This window comes from Anarrhichthys ocellatus, unplaced genomic scaffold (genome assembly GCF_004355925.1).
Source record: "Anarrhichthys ocellatus isolate YVR2014 unplaced genomic scaffold, GSC_Weel_1.0 scaffold3, whole genome shotgun sequence".
Classification (NCBI taxonomy): domain Eukaryota; kingdom Metazoa; phylum Chordata; class Actinopteri; order Perciformes; family Anarhichadidae; genus Anarrhichthys; species Anarrhichthys ocellatus.
In genome coordinates this window covers 2904974-2927394 of record NW_022280033.1, presented here as the reverse complement: position 1 = coordinate 2927394, position 22421 = coordinate 2904974, and the positions used below count along the sequence as shown (strand labels likewise).

Here is a 22421-nt window from a genome sequence, read left to right as displayed (position 1 = left end):
GGTAAATGAGTCAGGTGGGGACAGTCACACAGCCTCAGAGCCCCAGAGCAGCCGTCCAATACACAAACAGTGGGGGTGATAAAGGGGATGGTTGCCATAGCAACTGCCTTTTCACAGCAAAAATACATATATGTTTTTGTGCTAATGAAAAGAGCATGTTCTTTTTCTCTTTCTCCTCCACCCCCCTCATCCCACTGTCCACAGAAAGAAACGTCTATTTAAATGCAGTTTAAATAGACTGTGGGTTTTAACCCTGTGTGTGTGTCCCTCCTCCCTCTCTTTGACTCAGGTCCAGACTGCTCTCTGTCCGTTCCCTCCACTGAGGCCTTCTGGGTGCTGCCGAGCGTCAAACCGTCAGCTCAGTCTCTGGGCCGGGCGTCCCATCGGGCCCTGGTGCACTCTGGGCTGATGTGGGTGGTGGGAGGATACTCTTTCAACTACTCCAACTACCACATGGTCCTCAAGTAAGCAGCAAGCAGCAGCATCAGCAGTTTGACTCAGCAGCCGTCTGTCTGTCCGTCCTGTAAAACTGATCTCAGGGAGACAAAACATGCCTTTAATGTTCTGCTGAGTCACTATATCTTATCGAAAAAATCTTTTAAACTTAACTCAACCTGACTGATCCGTCTTTGAATAATAGGCTTTAAAAAATCCGCTGGATGCCGCTGTGTCTTTAAATAGTTTACCTTTTCATTTCGCCTCCTTACAGGAAGTTGGCAACTAAAGATTCTCTCCAGACATGAGGGGAACTCTGTTAGGTCCGATTTTCAGAAGAAAGCAATGTTTTTTTCTCGAAATATTATAATTTAGGAGGTTTTTCTAAAGAGAGTTATGTAACATGATACAACAAAAAAAGTATAATACGGTCAAATACTTTCCTAAAAACATGCTCTAGCGCTTCATTTGTCATTTTATGGTGAAGGTTGTAAATCTACGCTAATGGAATTCCTGCAGCGATCTAAAATAGCCGACAGATGCTTCTCCAAGCTGACACTTTGGCACGTGAACAGGTGAAATGAATAACATTGGCAACGAGTAAGCCAGTGACGGGGCCCTGGTGTTGTGCATGCCGGCTCACTACAACTGAACCAAAGAGGTCTGTCGACTCCTCTCACTGCAGACACTTTGACTCTTCAGATGCAGGTGTAACTAATAATATCATCTTCAGCTCCAGATCCAGGGCCTTGGTATTGTGCATGCTGGCTTTAGCACCTGTATGGAGCGGAGCCATCGTTAATGTTATTTGTTCCACCTGTGCTTTTGTCATTTCCTTACACAGTTAAATGAAACCTCTGTCATACCACTTACAGGGACTTAAATTATACACAAAGTGATTCACTGTTAAAGTCTTGCGCTGTGTTTTATTCTCTGATTCATTTCCGTGTACAGCTACAACCTAGAGAGCGGTACGTGGGACGTGGTGGCGGTCAGCAGCGGTCCTCTCTACAGATACGGTCACTCGCTGGCTCTGCACCAGGTAATATAGCTGTGGCTGCTTCATTTCACTCAGAGAGGAAGGCAATACAGTGCTGTCCTCTTGATACACTCGTATCAGATAAAAGATGTACAAAGCAGTCAGGTTTTTAATTTGCACTTCACGCCTCCACACACACACACTCAGTACAATGTGCCAATCGGCCAATTTCAGTTGGCAGTTCTCATGAAACCTCTGAGACTTGAGCGCACACAGCAGACACGCTTGTTTTACGGAGACATTCTACCCAGACCTGCAGACTCTTCACCTCTCACCCTGCAGTTTCACGCTGATATTTTAGGCGGCTTCTCGACCATGTTGTAGATGCACGGTTCATGCACCGCAGACAGAGACGTGGTGACAGTTGCATGGGCTGCACTGATGTGGGGTAAAGTGCACGTTAGAGCATGTTAGTCTGTCATTAGAGACTTAAAGGAGCAGTCTGTTAGGATTTGGCAGTGTAGAGGTTGAGGATTGCAACCTACTAAATACTGCTCCACTCACCCTTTCCAAGCGTGTCAGAGAACTACAGTGGCCTTCAGGTAACGTAAAAAAAAGCAAGAGCCAGTGTTTGTTTTGTCCGTTCAGGGCTACTGTAGAAACACTCGTGTAGATATGAGGAGCTCATTTTAAGCTAACGAAAACACAACAATTCTTAGATTCAGGTGATCACTATCATATGTGTCATGTGAGAGGTGTCACTTGAGATAAAACCGTGTCAATAATTGAGCATGAGATATTAAAAGGTGCTGGTGGTTGGATTTAGTTTAATTTGGAGCCAGGCCAACAGTTTCCTCTTGTTTCCAGTCTTTGTTCTAAGAACAAAATGACAATTTGTTCATAGCGACCACACCAGCAGACGCTAATGGGGACCCCATTAACGGTAAACGATATGCTTATTGGAAGTGCTGCTTGCACGGATGAACGGTTCTCGTGAAATGCCAAGGACGCGTACATGTAAACAGAAGGAGATTCCTCGCTTTATGGTGAGATGCTGCTGCTACAGCGATATCTATTGGCGAAATGGCACCAAACACGACATGGTCACCCAGGACATTGTATCCTCAAATGTCACCCGAATGTGATCACAATAGCACAAAGCGCTCAGGTGATATTATATCTGTATGGAACATCAATAATCAGAAAAATCTACATTTCACGGCTTCATCCAGAGACGTTTTGTACCAAAAGTAGTGACGATTGATCAAAATGTGTAGGAGGAGTAGCAAAAAAACTGATTTGGACACAAGTAAAATTGATAGATATTGATAGATTAATCTGGAACAACAGGCGTATGAGCCTTATGGTTGAAAAGTTACAAGCCAAGAAGTAAAGTTTTTGCACCACATTCGACAAAGTGTGATGTAGAGCAGACGAACGCTTCTCAAGATATGCTAAGAAGAGAATCCTGAGACAGAGAATCCTCGCCTCATAGTTAAGTATGCCAATGTTGTTTTTACAGCTTATTGCACTGCACCCAAGTGGCCAAAAATCAATAATGGGTTTAAAAAAAGGAGAGACAAAATGAACTCAGGCTGCTGAAGCCTCATTTTGGCTTCAGGTGTACTGTAGAGCCTCCTCCTCTCAAACCATAATTTTTTTTTACCTCAGAGGCCAAATTCTCCATTACCATATAAATGAACAGCCGCTCTGAGGAGGTTCTTCACAAGTGGAGCTGTGGCTCTCTGGAAGCAGCGTCCACGGCTCAGACAAAACGACAGATCATCACGTTCTCCTGAAAAGCTCATCAAGAGTCTTCTCCCTCACGTAGGACGACATCTACATGTTTGGCGGGAAGCTGGAGGCCAAATCGGCCAACCTGACGGACGAGATGTGGGTGTTCAACATCCCCCGGCGCACCTGGTCACTGCGGAAACCGGCCCCGCCTCCTCCCTACGCCCTGGAGGGACACAGCGCCCACGTGGTGGAGCTGGCCGACGGCGAGCAGGTGATGCTGATCTTCTTCGGCTACTCGCCGACCTACAGCTACATCAACAAAGTTCAGGAGTACAACATCAGTAAGTGCACCTGCTGACTCTGCTGTCATCGATTTGTGTTAATTCGATTTTTTTTCTTCTTCAGTGATTGTTTAATTGCTTTTTATTGATGGAAGTCAAACACAAAGGGAACCTGTTGACATTTCCCAGAGGCCATATTGAGTTATTTGAATACAGACTCGTTGTCATGATTGGTATTTTTTAAATAATCTCATGTATATTCTTACTTTGAGGATGGATCGGGCCGAAATTGACATTCTATGTCATTCTTAGAATGTCATAGAATGTCAACACCACACGAGCTCCAGTCGTGTGATTAACCGGTTCATTCCATGCTTATCGTCATTATTTATGATGTGAACACACACTTGGCCAGAAGACATAACAAGTTGAAAATGAGAATCGCTGCTCATCGACCAGAGATCAGACGGGTGAATCTCAGATTTAAACCTCAAACAATTCTCTCCTAAAACACACACATTCAAGAAACTAAATCCCACTGTTACAGTCAACCTTTCCTGGTTTAGAAAGTGAAGGGAATGGACTGTGAGCCAGAGCTGATCACACAACATCAGTGTTGAACTCCGTGCAGCCAGATTCCAACACCCGGTAGAAAAGCTTCCCAGAGTGGCCTCCACTCTTCTTTTGGTTTGGGAGTGACACGCTCAACCCACAGATGGGTGTCATATTTTAGTTGTTCTCATACTTATTGTGCGATTGCATGCGTTTATTGCCTCCCTGATTAGCCAGCAGATGGCGGTGTCACACAGTAAACCGACAGCCAAAATTAGAGTTGAAACAATCTGGAAAAATAAAACACATGTACACGCCATCCATTAGACATGCATCCCGTGTGTGCAGCTACAAACACACACACACACACACACACACACAGAGCGGTCATTAAGAGGAGGTGGCACCCAGGCTGGAGCGTCTGGGAGAAGACAGTGATTAATGAATCCAATGCATTCCCTCACTCTCCTGCCTCCCTGTTTGTCTCTCTCCTCTCTTTCCTCATCTCCTTTTCTCCCTCCTTTCATCCTCCAGGCCTACAGTGTCTGACCCCCCCCCCTCCGTCACCTCCTGCTCCTCTCCCTCACCTTTTCTCCTCCTCCTCTCCCCTCATGTGTCTATCACTTTCATCTTCGCCCACCTCCACCTCTCCTCCCTCTCTCTCTCTCTCTCTCTCTGGCGACATCGCGGCGTTAAGTCTGCACTGAGCATCATTAGGCTTCAGAGGCTAAGAGTCAGTGCAACCTGGAAAAGAACAGAGGGGTGCGGAAGCAGAGTGTGACTTATGAGGTAAAGGGATTTAATGACCAATCAGAGAGGCAGGTTCACAGCAATTAGCTGCCAGAGATGAGATAAGAGTTGACCTTCTACTTTCTCCTAGTGTCTTCATTGTCGCCCCTCTTTCTTTCTATCTTTCGATATTCTCTCATTCTCCTGTTCCTTGTCAGCGCTCCTAAATGACCTCAAACACAACTGCATTGTATTTTTTGTACTGAAATGGCTTGTTCCTTATGCCAATATAAGCTAAAATCAACAGATGACCAGCTGTTACAGTTTATGGTGTTTTGTGAATTCTACAAAGTTAAATTCTCTCTCCGCTTCTTCTGTGTCCACAATGTGCATCGAATCATTTTTGACCCCTGGTTTCTGTGGTGAGTTGCTTTAGCAGCCATCTTTGTGATCACTAAGTTTGCATTTGGTGGACAGTTGTGTCTCTTTCTGTTTTCCTCTTTTCAGGCTGTCCGGGCTTTTCTCTTTCTCGGTTTTGTACTGACCTTTTCCGAGGAGTTTATGTTTTGGTTGCTTCACAGAAATTTTTTTAAACTATTCAGTTGATTCCAGTAAAGTTTGGCGAAAAGGTCGGCCAAGAGTCAAAGCCATCATATGACCATTTATAACAAACTTTATGTTTTGTGTTTAAACAGTTCTGTCTGTTAAACACATCGTTCATTTTCGATTGTGAGCGATCCTGCGACTTGTTTTGTGATTTACAGATCACCATTTAAATGAGATGGTGATTGGTGATCTCGAGTCTGACTCGTGAAAGTATTCAGAATGTTATTGGTTAAAATGATAGCTGTCATCAGCCAGTGGGTGTATTTACATGCAGATTCTTGATGCAGATTACATTTGAAGTAAAAAAAAAACAAACTAACATGGAAGATTTTGTGCTTTCTAGTTCATTTTGTGTCTTTGTTTCTCTCTCTGCTCTTACTGCTCGAGCTCTCGGGGGTTTACCGCTCCAGATGACGGCTCGTTTTCTCAGGCTTTTTGATTTCCTCCTCTTTCTAAGGCTTTGTTCGTCGTGTTGTGTCTCTTCTTTATTGGGGGCTGCTCGGGTGATGTAATCCCTGCTTGTTTTTAACAACATTTTCTATGCACCGGAATTCATCGGTATGCATCACGCTGGTCTAATAAAGGGGCACTTTCCAATTCAATAAAGTCTAATTTCCTCTCTCTTACTGTTTGGCTCAGTCTCTCCGCCTCTCTGCTCTTCTCTTCCCTCGCTCTATCTCACCTGCTGAATGAAATGTGCTTTTGTTTCTTTTTGGCACGAACGTGAAACGCCAAAACCTGCCAAAGCATCGAAACTTTTTTTTAAAGTCGTATACTTTGATCCATTGCAGTAATTGGGCCTCTCTTGTGTCTCAGGGTCGAACTCGTGGCAGCTCGTGTCCGCTGAAGGCGCCGTGGTCCAGGGAGGTTACGGCCACAGCAGCGTGTACGATGAGGCCAGCGGCTGCGTGTTTGTCCACGGGGGATACAAGGCTCTCAGCAACAACAAATACGGCCTGGTGGACCACATGTACCGCTACCACGTCCACACGAAAACATGGTGAGGGCACGGAATAATGTTGACACCTATTGACACCTGCCAAAATGCAAATTGCACTGACGTCCATCAGGACCTTATCAGCTGCCTGCATCGCTGTGTAAAAAGCCAGTCATCCATTATCTGAACCGCTTATCCTCTCTGGGGTTGCAGAGAGCCGGAACAAATCCCATGATGCACTAGGTCAGAGGCAGGGTGCATTCTGGGCAGGTCGCCAGTCTTTTCAGCGCTGACACATAGTTTGACAAATGCACGGACACTGTTTAAGTTACTGTAATACTATTTTTTTTTTTTTTATATACTGAAGTCAATTTGTGCATGGAGGACGATGGAAACAATTCAACAAACGTGCAATGATAACGGTTATAATACTAGTAGTTCTGTTTTTATATTGTTATGAATTGCCACCTTACGAAGGTAGAAGGAATGGGCGCGCTTGCGTCAGAAAGAGGAGAGGAGGGTGAGAATAGACGGACCTGACAGGAGGCCTGACCTCAGGTGAACCCCAGCAGATGGATGGGTGAAAGAGGACGCTCGACTCTGTCAGTCTCTCCTCTTCACTCTCTTCACAGTCACATGTGCGCTCGCACACATGCTACCTGCTGGCTCTCACTTTCCACATGGAATTTGTCCTCGGAGTCGGGTGTCACTCTTCAAATTCCCAGACCGAAGCATTAGCGGGTATTCCAGTTATTCCATACGGATACAGCTCAATGTCCGAGGGACGTGACTTGTCTCTGTATGTTTTCTTGATTAATTGAATCCTCTAGTGCTGATCTGTGAAAGGTGGCTCTGAGGTCGATGGGTTGCTTGTGTCAAAATGAGTCAAAACCTCCAGAGGTAACTATTAAAACAACTCTTAACCCACGTCTCCGCTGTTAATCTAAATATCGAGAATCTTCCCTCGTAGTTTCGCCACAGTAGACCAAACTACAGTGCTCATACCTCCAAAGTCTCACTGGAAGAAGTGTATCCAGCCATTTATAGACAAAGTTACCTGAATAGTTTTTAACTTGTGATAGTATTTGTTAAAACACAAACGATGAGCATCTCTTTATTTATCTGACTCAGTCTTTCCTGTGTGTTCAGCAGTGAATGGGCTCCGTGTGTTCCCTTTAGGAACTGTCAAATATCAAAGTCTCTGATGGAAAGTCAGAGTTGCTGCAGTAATTGAAGGAGCCACAAAAAGCCACCACAGTTGGTCTCCAATATGTCACCTTTGACCTCAAAGACAGACAGGTCACACGCAGCAGACTAAGACCTCCCACAATGTCTGTGTTGAGGGTTTCTGTCTGTGTGTGTGTGTGTGTGTGTGTGTGTGTGTGTGTGTGTGTGTGTGCTGCTCCCCCCATGAAAGAACAGTTGGTATGAAGGGCAGTCACCACAGGCCAGGTCACGCATCCAGACAGAAGCCGTCAATAACATGGCACCATGGACACACACACACACACACACACATACATAACTGACAAATTAACACTTTCCTAAAACGTCTCACTCTGCTGAGTTGCACTCTTTTCTCTGTGTGTTTGTTTCTACGTGTGTGTGTGTGTGTGTGTGTGTGTGTGTGTGTGTGTGTGTGTGTGCAGGCTGATCCTCGGGGAGAGTGGTGTGGCTCGCTACCTCCACTCTGCGGTGCTTCTGAGCGGCACAGTGCTGGTTTTCGGGGGAAACACTCACAATGACACATCGCTGAGCAACGGAGCCAAGTGCTTTTCTGCTGACTTCCTGGCGTACGATATAGGTAAGAACAAATACTAAAATAATAACACACGTACACGCCGGCTGGTACTACAGTATAATTTTAACAAATATTAGGCTAACAGTCTTATATATATATATATATATATATACGTATATACTGTATATATATAGCTCCATGTGCTCATATTGAAACTGTTCTCAAGGACTTGTCGCAGTCTGTAAACCCCTTGTACTGAACTCCTCCTTTTGTACACACAGAGCTGCCAACCACTTTGTTACACCCAACCATACACAGGCCCACTTCCACTCCTTTTGCACGTTCGCGTGGAACGTCCGCCATATTGAATTCCATCCCAAATCAAGTAGAGGGAAGTAGAAGTGGGTTATAAAATCCTCCAACTACATCTATTCTCCAAGTGTACATCAATGCTGACTTAACCAGCTGCCCCGACCACATGCAACCCCGTTCTGTGTTCGGCATGGAACGCACATGTGACTACAAGCATGTACTCTTAAACTGCTCAACCTGAGATATTTAATATTGTCGTACATACATAAAGGTAAAATGAATACATTGTATTTAGGATCAAACATACCCTTGTCTATAGGAAACGGTAGACATGTTTATTTGATTGCAAAGAGTTGGATATTTATAGAAAAAAAAGATAGATTTCGGTTGCCGCTTCCGAAAGATGCTGATATGAAATCATGGTTATAAAATGTTACAACAATGCGTGGTTTTGCCAGAGAGAGCTAATTTGTCCCGAGGCCTGCAGTTGTATTTATACCCAACACCTTAAAGGAGGGTGCATCACTCAGCTGTGAGTGTGGCTACAAACGGAGGAGGAAGGTGTTTGGAGTTTTGTTTACTGGGAAGTAGTAACGCTGGGTGACCCAGCTGATCTTGTGACTACAGGTTTCTGTATTTTCAAAAAGTGTTCAAAAAAATGTATCTAATATATTGACCATATTTACCATGGTAAATATGGTACATTAGAGCTGGGCAATACAGGAAAAAAAATCACTATTTTTGACCAAATATCTCTTTCGATATTGTGACTTTTATTATATAATCAATAATAATGTGGACATAATGATTGTGGGTAAAGGCAAATAATAGATACAGCTACAAGTACTAAAAATACATTTACTTCATTGTAATGTAATGCAGCCTTTAAAACCAGGAAAAGACAACACCTGCTGTATAATAATATCCAAAATCTAAGACGATATGGAATCTCATATCATGGTATTGATATATTGCCCAGCCCTATTCTGAATATGTATTTGTTTGTGATGAAAACAGTCTTCTACTCACGATGACCCTCTGAGAAAATAGATTTTATGGAGAGAGGGTCAAGGAGAAGAGAGAGAGAGAGAGAGAGAGGCCTACAGAAGCAGATCCCAAAGAACAAACAAGATAATCTGAAAGTCAGAAGAGTCTGTGAAGGGGGGGGAGACCAGGATTGTGTGAGGATGCAGAGGCTGCGGGATAGGTAGAGAGTATGGATGATTAGGGATCCCATTACAGGCTACCCAGTTGCACCATAGAGCAGATGGCATGAGGATGTTTCCACCCCTCGGCAGGCACAGAGAAATGGAGGGATGAAGGGACCTTCGGGAGAGGAGAAGAGGGATTACACAAACGCTTCGTAGGAGAGAAACAACAGGAAGCATAGAGATTAACAAGAGGGAAGACACAAGGGGGGATGAAGGAAAGATGGCTGTGTACGCATGGAGAAAGGTGCTGTAGTGCAGAGCGACACCAAGCAGCAGGAGGACAAAGAGAAACACAAGAGTGGAAGCAGGAGGTCGAGCAGAAGCTCGGCAGGTGAAGTTGCCATGTCCTTGTTACATTGTCGGGAAGTTGCTCAATTAATTGTGCTCTATAATGAACTTAACTCGCGGGCAACTAACTAGTTTTCTTTCCAGAGCTTTCAGTCGTGACACTTAGCTGATGTTCTCAGCTCCGTTAGGTGATGTGAGGAAACTACCTTAACCTTGGGATGTGATTAAAAAGCTGCAGATTTACACATTTTTATATTAAAGTGCAAAAGTATGTTTCTTTTTAAAATAACACAATCATAGAGCTACATAATTCATTCTGTTTGTCGGGCATTGTCATGCTGGTCCCAATCCGTCTGCTCTCCCCCTCATTATTTTATCTCCCTCAGCTGTAAATTGTCTAATAAAGGGGAAACGCCAGAGAGGATATCGGTGGAATAAGGCAGTGAATGTGAAGAAGCAATAAGAAGAAATAAGAGAGCAGAGCATTGAAGCAGGAGAGAGGGATATACACAGAGCGGGAGAGAAATAAAGAGTAAATGAAGGAGGGATTTAGGGAGAGAGAAGGACGCACCGACTCTGACCTAAAAACAATAAAGGCACGCCAGGATAAACCAGGTAATAAGCATGTGTATAGAAGACTAAATCAAAGGTAATGAACAATAAAGCGTTTGTTTACAGAGTCTCAGAGAAGTTGGGAACGAGTGTTGACAACAGTCTTTTTTATTTTTCTCCCCATATGCGTGTATTCACATGTCCCCTGACTTTATACATATCATTTATTCATTACTGCTCATAGCTGCAGATCTGCATGACTTTATTGTCCCACTATCCACCTCTTTACTTCACCGCAGAGACACAGGAGAGAGGGAGCGTAGTGATGGCTGAAAGAGGAGAAAAGGAAAGGATATGAGGGGAACATGAGTTGGAGGAAGATGCTTCAGTGAGAAGTGGTGTTTTAAAAACTTGTTTTAAGGTGCAATTAATTTTTATAGATTTTTAGGATGTTAAAGTACTAGCCAGCAGTATATGCACATATCCCTATCCCTGTCCAGGAAATAGACTGTTCTTTTCTCTGGAATATTTTGGAGGAAATCAAGGAGTCCCTAACATATTAACCTCATCTCTTCTCCTCGTCTCCTCTCCTCTCCCCCTCTGCCCTTGTCTCTCCACGAGATAATGAATTGGTTCCACCTGTGGAAGTCACTTCTTTCCATCGCTTGTTTCGTCTTCATTTGCTCCTCACCGCGAGCGGAGAGGTTTTCAGCACTAATTTGTTTTTGTTTTGCCGCGCTAACCTTGGAGGGAGGGGGGGGGGGGGTGCAACGCAACGCAACGTTATTAGCTTCTTCTGCTGCCGCACATTACATTCAGGTCGACACGGAAGGCACTTTTCATTTGGAATTAATTCCCCCCCCCCCTCAACCCTGCCACCCTCACACGTCTAATTAGATTTGGGGGGGAAAATGAACTCTGATTTAAAAACGTGGTCCTCTCCAACTTGACACACCACAGGCACACACACACACTGTCTGCTGCACACAATCGCACACCTGACACACACACACACACACACACACACACACACACACACACACATGGCACAGCCCGCTGAAGAGCCCAGAGCAGGCTGGGAGTTTGTTTGGAAGATGTTGGGAGCTGTGATATAAAGGATGAGCAAACAGTGGCTGCCGTTCAAGCCTCCTCCTCCCGCCCTTCTCCATCAGCTCCTCCATTAGTGCCGATCAGATCAAACTGCCAATCAGCCCAGCCTGCCTGCCTGCTTCGATCTGGTCTCATGATTTCTCTCTCAGTCCCACCACGCATTATTAACACAGATTTTCTCATATCCTGAGAGGAAATTAAAGTCTGTGTTGATGTGCGCGTTCGTGTGAATGCTACGTGTGTTTGTGTGTGTGTGTGTGTGTTGCTGATAGGTATCTGTTGTGCCTGCAGTTCTTTTGGTGAACAATTTGGCAGTTTGAATCTCAGGGTGGTTGTAAATGTGTGTGTGTGTGTGTGTGTGTGTCCAGGAAAGCCAGAGGATGAGATCAAGAGTCACTGAAGCTGTTCTCTCTTTCTTTTTCTTTTTTAAATTGAGAGCTAGACATTTATAGCTGTGGTTGGAGGTTGGAAGTCAGGTTTTGGTGTTTCTAACTTCACCATCGCAACAGGGCTCTTGATTCGCTTGAAGAAACCCAGAAGCCGCATGTTGTTATCTTATATTTTAACAAATGGCAACATGCAACGTGTTACAAGCAGAAACACTGCATAGCTGCAGTCACAGAAAGCCCCAATGCTTTGTCCTAATCAGACCTATAAAGTACATACAGCGCATGTAACACTCATGGATGGATGACTGAACTGCACAGCCCACCAAAGTGTCAGCCCCTGGGGACACACAAATATTAACAACAACTCTGAAAGGGCCAAAACAACCACAAAGAGATATAAAATCACAGAGATGCGTAACGACTACAAAGACCCAAAACAACAACAAAAAGAGGCGTAATAACTGTAAAGCCTGAGTGTCTTGCTTCTATGTAGAATAAGCGTAGGGTCTTTTGCATATCTGTGCCCAGGGGCCCATTGTCTCATAATCAGCTCATGCACTATTGCCAGACATAATGTTGATACTTGATGATTCTGAGAACCCTGCATCATGCTCAATGAAACCATTATTCAAGGACTCAAGGATCATTTATTGTCATTATGTAACACCGGGATGTACAATGAACTTCAGTTGTTGCCCATTTTCAACACAACAAACACATGACCGACAAAGCAAAGACAGTAGTGCATTCCTGTAGTGCATTTTTTTAAAATTTGCATCACAAGTAACCACTAAGCATCAAGATATAAACACAGAGTCCACCTCCTCTGGTCATCACACCGGAGTCCTACGGTCAACGATGGAGCCAGGTCTCTGTGAAGATGTCGGTTCAACAGTCACCGGCCTCCCGCTGCTTTCATCCATCTCGTTTTCCTGTGACTCTGGCTGGTTGGTCGTCCGTGGGCGGTGATCGTCTCCAAGTCTGTCGCACTTAATCCAATCCCCACGCTTCCTTTTCAGATGTTGATGAATGTATTCTGTCATGGGCCATTAGTGGTAAACATAAAAAAAAAGACAAAAATGTAACATTCAATGTTGGAAGTCACTGAAAATGGTTCACTTCTACGATGTCTGCTCATGAAAACAACAGGTTCAGGCTGAGGGGATATTGTGGTTAGGGAAAAGTCTTTAAAGCATTTTAGCACCGTATACTCCAGAGGGGTTTCAGCTGTCACACATCAGCACACCTAAGCACAGGTGAGAATTGGATTCGGGTCCTTGCAGGTTATATTAGCTGACAAAACATCAGTGTTAGCGAAAGATCTCAGAATAGATTCCACCAGGGCATCACAGATTCAAATCTCCAGACTGACTTGAAAAAGTCAACTTTTAATTGCAAGTTGTCAGGCAGGATATTAACCATCTTATAGCTTCTTCACAACCGTGTTACCCAACATCAACCTTTGAAGCCTGGTTCTGTTTGAATTACTATATCTACGAGTAAAAGTTTGACAGTTTTTAGGTTGGAAGATTTCTGTTCCCCCAAGTTAAGCCTTTCAGGCGTCACTTCCTAGCGTGTGCTACAGGTGTCAACTGTTAAACTCAACTCTCAACTTTATTTCTAATAGCAGCGTTCATACTATCATGCAGCCCAAAGTGCTTCAGCGAGCAAGATTAAAGCAGCACGGAAGAGAAAAAATCAATCAATCAAAGAAATTTGAAAGAATAAAAAGTAGGAACAAATGCCCAGGCTTCAGTTCAGCTTGATTGCATTGGCGTCATTGTAGTTAATATGTTGGTACGACTGACCTTTAACCCCTGCTAGTGATGACCCCCCGACACCACACCACCACCATTTACGCTCTCTGTGTGTCCTCTGCCGCATCCCTCGCTCGCTCGCTCAAACGCTCCCAATTAGCACACCGCTGAACGAGGTCATTAGCAACCTGGCGTCCCCGAGCCCCCAACTCTACCGGCTCTCCGTTTCTACATTCAGGGAGGGCTCGCCTGGCTAAATGGCACATTTACACTCGCGCACTGCAGACACAGTCTTTTCCATATGAATGTAATGGGAGCACGTAGGGGTCTTTAAAACATCAGAGAGTTTTAAAATCCAAATAGTAAAATACACAATAGCTTCAATTATACCTCGAGAGAGAGAGAGGTACTTTGTGATGATATTTGGTGGTGTGAAGTGTTTTTATGAAGTCATCTCCCAGATTATCGCCCCCTATCTTCTCCATATCACCATCATTTAACGTGAAAAGGTTAAGATAATGAGCGCTTGTTCCCTGGGATGGAATTAAAGGAGGGGGTTGAACTGTGGGTCACCCTCCTCTACGTTCGTTTGTCTCACAAGCAGTAACGTAAGTGCTCCTAATTCCGATGGAGATGGGGGAATGATGTGTCTCGTCATAATACATCTAGGGTTAATTGTTTTCAATTGTGGCAAATTTTGATGCTACAGTATCCAGTACTGTTTTATACAAGAGTGCGCCTCCAACTCCAACATGTCAGGACACGGCACATATCCAGTGGTTCTTATCAAGAGTTCAATCCGCATTAGTGTATTATTATCTACACTAACAGTTCAACCACAGTAGCCAAAAGATTTTTAAAAGATGGATGATAATATTTAGCATACTTGTTAGGTGTTCTGTGGTCAGATGCTGTGGTACAGACACAGCCAGTAGACCTACAATCATGGTCTTTACTTTGTTATTTTCTTATATTGGAACACCTCGGTGTGCATTATCTCTCCCTGAATAAACGGCTTGTTAACCAAAGCATTTTGCTGTGCTATTTGCATACATTGCTCTTTTTTTTGCAGTTTCTTCTTGACTCGACTTCAAACTCATTTCAGACACGCAAAGATCACATCTTGTATTCAGACACTTGTGTTCATGTGTATGCTTCTCTCTCTCTTCAGCTTGTGATGAGTGGACCGTCCTCCCCAGACCGGGGCTGCACCGGGACGCCAACCGATTCGGACACTCCGCCGTGGTTAGCAACGGGTGAGCTCCGTCCTTCCACACTAACCTTCCATAGTTCATCACTGCCAAACTCCATGTGGAAAACACTCGCTCCCCACTGTAGAATACCTGAGTACAGCAGCATGTTTCAATTTGCTCGAGATTTATTGCTTTGCTACGAAGGACACTTTAGCAGTGTACTTGCTGACGCTCAAATCTCGGTAAAATCTGTTAAATAATCCGCTAAACCTCTCAATTATATAGATGCAAATTAAACACATCTACACGCGATGCATTATTCCTGCACATTTTTACATTTCCTTGAAGTCTTCCTGCAGTGTCCTCTAAGTTTTGGAAGCTCTGAGAGTCTCGGTTGACTTTCTTCTCTTTGTAAGGTTGTGGTTTTGTTGTGTCAATTGTTTATGGATTGATCTCCTTATCCCAATGCTAAATTTAGTTTTCAGTTTACACTTCTCTTGTCACTTCACCCTCTGCTGACTTCTCTGAAGCTCGCTGTTCGGAAACTTGAGCAGTGTCTCTGCCACCGCACCTCTATATGTGGATGTTTGTCCTGCTTCGCTCTCTCAGTAAAACTTTCTTTGCATTATTTATGTATAGATACAATGTACACTCTGTATTTCGCTTCAGTAACTCCAGTATTCTTTGCATGCCGATCCCATTTTTGAGCCTGTATCTCTGTATTTCCCGATCTTCATTCACTCCACTTCCTCCATCCTCGTGCTGTGGTTTTTATAAGAATCTGAATTGCTGCATTGATGGTAAACCTGCATTAGCTGTTGTTGATGCAAGCGGCACTCTTCAGTCAATGTTTCCCTTGTGCTCATGAAGTTTCTTAACCTCATGGCTCAGTGTAGATAAGCTGACATTTCAGAGGTTTCTCAGAGTCCGCTGACCTTTTTCTTTGTTTTTTCTTTAACAACATTGGTGAACATAAGATCCTTAGAATAAGATTGTACAGGACTTTTTATAGGCGGGTAAAATACCAATAATAAAACAATAATTGATTCAAACTCTTAGTTGAATTTAAAGCATTTGCTCAAAGAGTTCCATCACGACTTTTTGTGACTTTTTACTGAACTCAGAAATAATGGTCTGACCCTTTAACACCATTTATCCACCAGAAAGTCAGCTTTAAGCGCAAAAATGTCAGCTTTGAACTTCAAAAAAGCCAGCTTCAAACTGAAGCGTTTTTCCCCCCGAAAACCAAAGTTCAGCTTTAACTTTGAGAGGTTCTCCTGCTGCTGTCTTCATCTCTGCAGGCATTTCTTGTCTCTTTCAGACGAATACTATCTCGCTGTAACGTTCGATATTCTGCCTCCTTCTATGTATGTCCAGCTTTCTGTTGCTCTTGTGATTCTGTGTAATTCTTTCTGTCTCGTCTTCAGCTCCATGTTCATCTTTGGAGGTTTTTCGGGCCTCCTTCTGAACGATGTGCTGGCCTACGCCCCTCCGTCCTGCCAGGCCTTTTCTAACCTGGCTTTGTGTGCTGCTGCTGGGCCGGGCCTTCGCTGCCAATGGGTCAAAAGTAGATGTGTCCCCTGGGAGCCAAAAGCACCCGAGCGCAGTTTCCCTGCTCCTTTTTGCCCCGCGAGACCTGGTAGGTAACACCGGGATCCTGTCTGCCCAGCTGATCTGTTACTTTCTGTCTTTCTCCCTAAATAGTTTCCCTGTCATGTCAACATACTTTTCCTTAAATGTACAGCACAATCCCACCTAAATGTTGCTCCCAAAAGACCAATTATTTCATTGGAGTAATAATTATTCCGAAGGATTTGGCTTCTGAAGTTTGTTTGCATACCATAATAATGGGAACAGAAGGTCAATGCTGCAACAATTACCCGATTTGGAAGTAATTAGGTTGAGTCCAAACCCTCCTCCTCCCACTCCTCTCCCTCATCTCTCTCTGCCAGATTTAGTTTGAGGATTTGGTTTAAACAAAAAGCAATCATGCTAATGGTTGTACTGTAAGATTTAAATAGAACAACATGGATTGACTGTTTTAAAGGAACATACCAGTGTTTTTTTCATGTTTAAGTCCATTTACTACAAATCATATACACTTTATATACATTTGATGTTGTAAACCATCACAGTCGACATCAAGTCTGCCTTTTTTTTTGTGGTCACATGATTAATATATGATGATAAAGTACAGACCTTTCAAATGAATCTACAGTTAACTGCCTTACCACACAAACATTACCAACACAATTTGCCTAGAAACAACTCTGCTGGTTGATTTTAATGCTTAATGGAAATCAATGGCTGTCTGGAACAGTAAAGAATTATAAAAATCTAAAATTGTCAGAAAATGGTGGATAAATGGCCAGCAATGTGAAATAGAGATTTCTAGTTCAGGAGCAAAACAAACAAACAAAAACAACACACATGGCCCTGCAGATGCATGATGGGAGTCTGCCTGATTAAACATGTCCCAGATCCGTGTTCTGCCGGAGCTCTGCTTTAATCTCACATGCATATTCATTATGACAACAACAGCACAGCATGTGTAAATGACCAGAGCGAAAGTAAACAGCATGATATGATAACACAACTGCCATGTGCATTTTCCTTTTCATCACGTCCACACATGATAATTATGTGCTGGTTTCATGAAAGCATTACATGCTTGCACGTGGCTCACCGCATGAGTCTTTAGTGCCACTTCCTGACATACACCTGAAAAAAAGAAGGTGCCAGATGGACATTCCAACCATCTCAGACTGATGCCCACTGACTCAGACTTCTTACTCCTTTGCGCAACACTTGTTCGATCGTTACAAAGCGTTTTTTTTACTCGATTATGATCAGTGGCCATTGATCAGCGCACTTTTAATTAGAGCAGAATTCCCAGCAGATTAATTAACATTTTTTAATACAACAAGAAGTAAGATCTAAACTCTGTTCAAAGGGGCCGTAGCTGTAGTTATGAAACATTTTACTTGTCAAAGAGAGTTTACCGTGTCAGCTGCAAACCGAAGAGCATTAAATGTGAACAAGCTGGAGGGATCACACATTTTATGCTTCTGCGATATGAAGTGTTGAATAATCACACAATGTCTGTTGCTGACAGATTAAATTTCACATGTAGTTTTGCCTGAAACCACTCATGCACCTGCTCACTCAATTTGCCTTTTCTTCTTATGATTCAGTCGTGAAACTCTGACAAAGTAAAGTATCACCACATTACGATACAACCACACAACCACACAGGCTGCGGCAAAAAAACTAACTCTATCTGCTATTTTTATCTATTTTACTATTATTTTTTTATTCAAAACATATAAACTTTCACATAAAAGAGACCACAGACTTTAAAGAAACCAAAATGCACCATTCAAAGAGTCATTCAGTGTCAGGACAAGTACGTTCAGTGCACCAATGATCCTTAGTCCTAGCTCACACCAAGATGAGGGTCCTTAACTTTAAAAGCACTTTCACTAATAACAGTGCAGGTTCTAGGGATGACTTATCTAATCCATCGGCATGATCGGAGGTTGCAGCTACAGTGGAGCGCATTGATCGGTGTAAAATGGTTTTATACATAAAGCATGTTGTTTATACGTGTGTGTTTATGGCTGCGTGTGTGCTGTGCCCTCCTCCAGACAGTACAGACGAGCGGTGTTTCCGGTTCTCAGACTGTGCCAGCTGTACCGCCAACACGCGGGGATGTCAGTGGTGCGAGGACAGGAAGTGCATGTCTGCATCCAGTAACTGCACTGTGGTGAGTCCTCGGTGGCTATCTGTAGAGCACAGCCTTTAGTGGCCCGTTGAGGCTGCAGTGTTTATTAGACCTCACAATACCGGAGTGTTTGATGGAACAAATAATATCCTGATGATTCTGGTCATCTAGCATCAAGCCAGTAGAAGGATAAAGTGAAACGTTTGTCCCAAGGGTGATGCCAGAAGAAGAGGGTCATAAGGTCAAGACGATTAATAGTTTATGATATTTTATCCTCTCATGAATGTTAATAATTCAAACAATAATGTACACATTTTAGGTTGTGTATTACTTTATTTAAATAACTTTGGATCAATGAGTTTTTTGTACTTTTTCTGTAGCTCATTTTGTTTTCTCTCTGTCTCTTTCTCTATTTTTACTCCCAACCTGCCTTCTCTGTCTTTCTTCGTATGTGTGTCTGCATGCTGCTTTTTGTGTGTGTGTGTGTGTGTGTGTGTGTGTGTGTGTGTGTGTGTGTGTGTGTGTAGCTGACTCTGGAGCTGGCACAGCAGCATGGCGGTGCTCTGTCTCTGTCTCGCCCACCGACCATGTTGTCTGAACATCAGCTGAGCTTGTGGAAGCACGGAGCCAGAAGGAGGGGACATGTGTGTATTATTTGACACTTGACACTTGCTGTTAGGCTGCAGGTCGGGTTGCATCAGGTTGCGATCATGGGGTCAGAGCAGTCCCTTAGGTTAAATGGAAATCGGGGTGAATCTAAATCACAAATTTAGATTTAATTTGTATCCTTTGTCTAACAACCTTTCCTTGACAGGGATTAGAAATGATGTTGGAGAAAGAGCACTTGGGGTTCAGTCTAATGTAATGAAAGAGAACAAAACAAAGTGTATCATGTATCATGTACATACACTGAAACAGTGGAGGTTAACATTGTATTTACAGTCAGCTTAGTTTCTTTTTTCTAAGACAAAGGTCACAGAGATTTAACATCCTTTTTCATACTTTTGTAAAAGACAAGTCTCTTTTTCTCAGGCTAAAACAGAGCAGAGTAGTTTCTGACATCTGCTCCAAGGAGAAGAACAAGAAAGTTTCTTACTTGAATAAAGTTTTCTGTTGAGAAGAACCAGCATGGAAATCCCGTTTCCTAAAATTGAACATTTGCTGCAGGGTAATTGAGACGCGCACAGCTTCAATGCAAAGTCCATCTCAGTATATTGTGTCCCTCATATCGATTTCTCTTCTCACTCTGCATTTTGGCTCTTTGATTCCCTCAACCATCAAACTTTCTTCATCTCCCGCATTCATTGCACACTGTGTTGATTCCTTCATGCTCATTGCATTTACTGTAAAAAGAGGACACCGATTTTGAGGTTTCAACTGGACCGATATTGTTTCCTCTGCGTGTGTTTGAAGTCGGTGAGGGACTCGTCCGGCTGTAAGCGCAGGGAGGAGCAGGAGTGTTTCAGACTGGCTAACTGCAGGAGCTGCTCCCTCAACGTCAACTGTCAGTGGGAGCTGCAGCAGCAGGAGTGTCAAGCACTTCCTGGTGAGGAGACACACTCGTGCACACACACACACACGCACAGAGAGAGAGAGTGAACATGCTCACAGCGTGCCACATAACACCATCATGAATGCACACGCAGCAGTTGCATGAAACATTACATCTATTTTTTTCAGAATATTTCTTAAGGACATTCATGAAGCTCCTTTTATTCCAAGTCAATCTTAAGAGAAATATGTTTCTTGCTACTCACAGATCTGCAGTTTATCAAATGCATAAACAGTTTGATAGACACAGTGTCAATCTTTCTTGGTTACATATGTGCTATTTGATGAATACTGTTGATTGGCGTCATTAAGGGTCTGGCAGTGTAACCTTTACAGTCTCTCTGATGATCATCATCACTGTAGTGAAGAGGCTGTTGAAGGATTGCTTTGTTCTGCTAAATCATAAAACTAGAAACTAGAGACTGAGACGATAAACACATGTTTACAATATTTACTGAGGTAATAAATCAAGAGAGTAGAGTAATTTCCTCATAGACTTCTATACAATCTGACGTAGTAGAGGAGTCGCCCCCTGCTGGCCATTGGAAAGAAGTTTAAGGTTCTTCAGCATCGGTTTCACTTTTCAGAGCCAGATTGCCGCTTGTCTTAAACACGGGGTACAACAGACACACACAGCTTCAGAGCGTTTGCATGTTCCCACGGCTGCATATTATTGGTGGTCTTCACAAATCAACACTCTGCTACATCCATGCGGGCATGTTCACAGAGAGGATTAGCATAACTTCAGAAACATGCTCCCCATTCAGATGCAAAGGAAAGTAGGCCAATTACACGTGTTTACTGGATGTTCTGAATATGGATCCTTGGCTGCAACAAACTCAAGTCCACAAAGTCCTCCACGCTTCGCTCCACACCGCTGTGGAGCCTTCAGCGAGAGCTGCTCTCACTTTGACTTTGGCGCTCGCATGACCAAGGGCAAAGGAAATACTCTTGCTATTTCAATCCACAAATGATCCTGTTCCGTGCGGTGTCTTATTGTGCTCGGGGCCCGCTAGCTATCTTGCTCTGCTGTGAGTTGGACGTTCGCAGTAGCTCTGAGCAGAGGTTGGTATTGCATTTGCTCCCTGTCTTCTGTCCACATCAAGGCCCCGTAGCCTGGTACACATAAATTTGGAGTACTGGATGATAATCCCAAACATAATGGTTTTGGTATTTTGCAGGTCAAAAGGCGTTTGAATCTGGGCTAAATGTTTTGGAATGTTTATTAGGTAGATTACATATAATCATTAATTCAACATCCTTTAACTGGCTATGCTTCAACATTAACATTAACAACATTAATGTCTGCATCTCTTTACAGACCTTATATTAGTTAGTTATCCACATATTAGGGACATCAGTTTGTATCGAAACAAATGGTGAAACAGCTTTACGTTTGACATCTATTATATTGCTGTTTAGTGGCGATATAATGTGGTATAATCTGCTCAGTTTGGTCATTTATTTTCTGACTTTCCCATTATAGCCCCCCCTCTGGCAGAAAACAAAGTAGTTTCTTTTCTGTTGGTTTAAAACGGAGTAGCTCCTTGCTTGGCAGTCTCTTATCCTTGCAATGCATCTTGTTTATTGTTGAATATTAGAAGCCAGAACAGCTATAATCTTTTCCCTCCACTTTGTTTACAGCTTGTTGGCGTGGCGGAGTCGACAACTTTGTGCTGCAGCCACTGAGCTCCATTGTGTCTTTAGACTTTTTGTGTTTTGTCAACTGGGGCCTTGTCTCTCGTCTAGTCTTCGTATGTGTGGACAGGAAGTAACGGTGCAATTTTTGGACACGGCTTTTCAAAGGGTCATTGGCCACATAAATGAAATTGCTACGTCTTTGTGTGTGTGTTTGAGTCCATTAGTGTGACAAGGCTAGAAACAAAGCTTCTGTATTTCTCATGATTTTGAAAGCTGGGATAATGGAAACTAGCTCTACCACCATGGCAGCTGTGGCCTTTTCTTTAGACACTGTGTTATGATTAATTATGCTAAACGGCCTGACATGTTTATCTCTGCTTTTACACAAAGACCGTAACCTAATCTATTTATGTGTGTACTCCTCCTCGTACCCCGTCATCTGTCCCTGTTCTCCTCTCGTCTTTGGTAGATTGTTGCCCATTGCTCTTGCTTTCGGTGGGAAATGAATAAATAAAGAAAGCAGGTATTTTCTTTTCTGTAGCATGAAAAGGTTGGTGATGGAAGCCATTATGGGCCTGTGATTGTAATCAGTCCTGGAGTCCAAAATAAACAGCCGTGCTCAGTGGAGGCAGAATGACTTTTTCTTCCCTTTCATCCCGGCTAATTGCTAATAAGCTGTTCAATTTTCTGTTGATT

General features: G+C 43.3%; 1 protein-coding gene across 3 annotated transcripts in view; it reads left to right on the top strand.

Annotated features, from left to right (window-relative positions):
- The window catches only part of atrnl1a (attractin-like 1a), a 199824-nt gene that overhangs the window by 37986 nt on the left and 139417 nt on the right, over positions 1 to 22421 (top strand). For 2 of the 3 annotated variants that reach the window (XM_031872746.1, XM_031872738.1), the window contains exons 6-15: positions 290 to 464; positions 1390 to 1477; positions 3246 to 3492; positions 6136 to 6319; positions 7906 to 8060; positions 14788 to 14872; positions 16237 to 16448; positions 18457 to 18575; positions 19061 to 19177; positions 19947 to 20079. In XM_031872746.1, coding sequence (XP_031728606.1) covers positions 290 to 464; positions 1390 to 1477; positions 3246 to 3492; positions 6136 to 6319; positions 7906 to 8060; positions 14788 to 14872; positions 16237 to 16448; positions 18457 to 18575; positions 19061 to 19177; positions 19947 to 20079 — 1515 coding nt within the window. The remainder of the gene's footprint in view (positions 1 to 289; positions 465 to 1389; positions 1478 to 3245; positions 3493 to 6135; positions 6320 to 7905; positions 8061 to 14787; positions 14873 to 16236; positions 16449 to 18456; positions 18576 to 19060; positions 19178 to 19946; positions 20080 to 22421) is intronic. The other variant, XM_031872756.1, reaches the window with a different exon arrangement.